Source organism: Aplysia californica, unplaced genomic scaffold, assembly GCF_000002075.1.
Source record: "Aplysia californica isolate F4 #8 unplaced genomic scaffold, AplCal3.0 scaffold00818, whole genome shotgun sequence".
In the NCBI taxonomy this organism is placed as follows: domain Eukaryota; kingdom Metazoa; phylum Mollusca; class Gastropoda; order Aplysiida; family Aplysiidae; genus Aplysia; species Aplysia californica.
The window spans coordinates 296535-298686 of NW_004798088.1; the positions used below are offsets into that span (position 1 = coordinate 296535).

Below are 2152 nucleotides of genomic sequence, written 5' to 3' on the forward strand. Positions count from 1 at the left end.
AAATCATACTCCTTAACAAAACTTCCACGGTTTTCGTGAATGGTAAGTCCTCTAGTTTTTGGGTACTCCTGTCCCCCCCTTCATATTCACACTGGTCTCAGAAAGTTGTGCTGCCATTTAATACAAAACTCAGATGACAAGTGAAATCATAATTAGCTGGATAGTTGACCACGTCGGCAACATGGCTGTAAAATAAGAACTGACAGCGTCTCTTTTACATTTTGGGAAATTTCTGATAAGCTGTAGCAACTTCAAATAACCTTTAATTCAGAAAAAATTGAAAACACGAACATTCAAATTACATTTAAATGAAAGAGAAAGTTATTTTCAGGTTTTGAAAATAATTAGGTCCTCATGAAAGGGGAATTTCCACTCTGCGAAAATTACATACTCTGGGGGAAAAACCCTTTTTAAAAGTACTTTCACCTCAAAACAAAAAAACATACAACTTGCTGACCCAGAGGAATAAAATAAAAAAGTGACCAACAAAACAGGAAAGCCTTAAAGAACAGAAATATTCAGAGGACTCAACAGAAGACAGTGCACAAGTCAAATACTATTCCATAAAACACAGAACGGAAGAAAGACTTTTAAAAAAAACATACAGCAAAATCATGAAAAAGGTGAGAATGTACAATAAATAATCGTAATGTCAGGATAGACAATTGATTTCTAGTACCTTAAAAGTTTGAGGCCCTTTTGGTAAGACCTGAAAACGAACATTAAATTACAGCATGCAGAACATGGCATCATTCAAGGAGTGCCTACACAGATTAAAGGCTGGCGAGGTAGGAATAACACAATGAGTGAAGGGGAGGGGGAGAGAGAGAGAGAGAGAGAGAGAGAGAGAGGGGGGAGAGAGGGGAGAGGGGGAAGGAGAGAGAGAGAGAGAAGAGAGAGAGTGAGAGAGAGAGAGAAGAGAGAGAGAGAGAGAGAGAGAGAGAGAGAGGGAGGAGGGAAAGACAGAGTTTAGTTTTAGTAAGAATTTTACGGCACTTGCAACACAATAAGGTCATATAAGTGCTGAAGAATAGAGTTGTTACCTGAGAGTAACATGCAAAAAAGAAAGGAGGAGAGATAAGGACGACAGATGTTTAATAGGAAAGAAGGAGCAAATCACACCAGAGCACCCGCCAACCACCCACGGAGAGAGAGAAAGAAAATTAGAAAGGGAGAGAGAGAGAGAGAGAGAGAGAGAGAGAGAGAGAGAGAGAGAGAGAGAGAGAGAGAGAGAGAGACAGACAGACAGACAGACAGACAGACAAAGACAAACAAATTGAAAAAGAGACAGAGACAGACTTAACCCGAAAGCATTTCATCAGTTGATGAACTATTACATGCACATAATGCTATTTTTTATAGGCATAACACCCCCCCCCCCCTCCCACCCACTAAAAAAATGAGTTATACATAATTGCATTCCATAACATTGTCATCATTATAGGTCCTTATCAGGAAAGAGCATCGGTCGACCTATTCAAGTGGTGAGCCACACACGTGTTCAAGTTGTTCGAAACAAGAATTAATCTGATGACCCATCCACTCGGGTGATTCGGATTGTCTCTCTGTTTAACATCTACGACTACGACTTTTGCGATACAGACTCGACACTTAACGCCAACATAGGAAGAAAAGAAAAGAAAAAAAGTAGACAGCAAGGCTTGGAGAAACATTAAATAGGTCATACCAATAATTTCTGCAATACACCTATTTAGTTTTATAGTTTTAGTAGGAGTTTTACGGCACTTGCAACACAATTATGTCATATTATAAGTGCCGAGGATTAGAGGTGTTATAACTAGAAAGTAACATACGGGCAAAAGAAGTAGGGGAGATAACGACGATGGGTGTTTGATAGGAAAAAAGGAGCAAACCACACAAGGGCACCCGCCAACCACCCACATACACTTGTTTGTGTCCTGGAGCTGAAAGAGAGACTCTCACTGGAAACCAGTATTTACTTTATAGTCTGGCCGCACATTCCCAAGATACTTATCGCATGAATAAGATAACCGTTATCCCGAGAGCAACCTCCATTTTAGTTTTAATTTTAGTAAGAGTTTTACGGCACTTGCAACACAATAAGGTCATGTTGTTGTTGTTGTTGTTATCGATCCAGCAACAGCAGCGCTCTCGCCCTTCTGTCCAATGC

General features: G+C 40.0%; 1 protein-coding gene across 3 annotated transcripts in view; it reads right to left on the reverse strand.

Annotated features, from left to right (window-relative positions):
* LOC101859740 (kazrin) overlaps positions 1 to 2152 on the reverse strand; it is a gene marked incomplete at its 5' end in the record, with an annotated part of 24361 nt that overhangs the window by 7117 nt on the left and 15092 nt on the right. For 2 of the 3 annotated variants that reach the window (XM_035972732.1, XM_035972731.1), the window contains 1 exon segment: positions 680 to 709. In XM_035972732.1, coding sequence (XP_035828625.1) covers positions 680 to 709 — 30 coding nt within the window. 3 annotated transcript variants of the gene reach the window in all.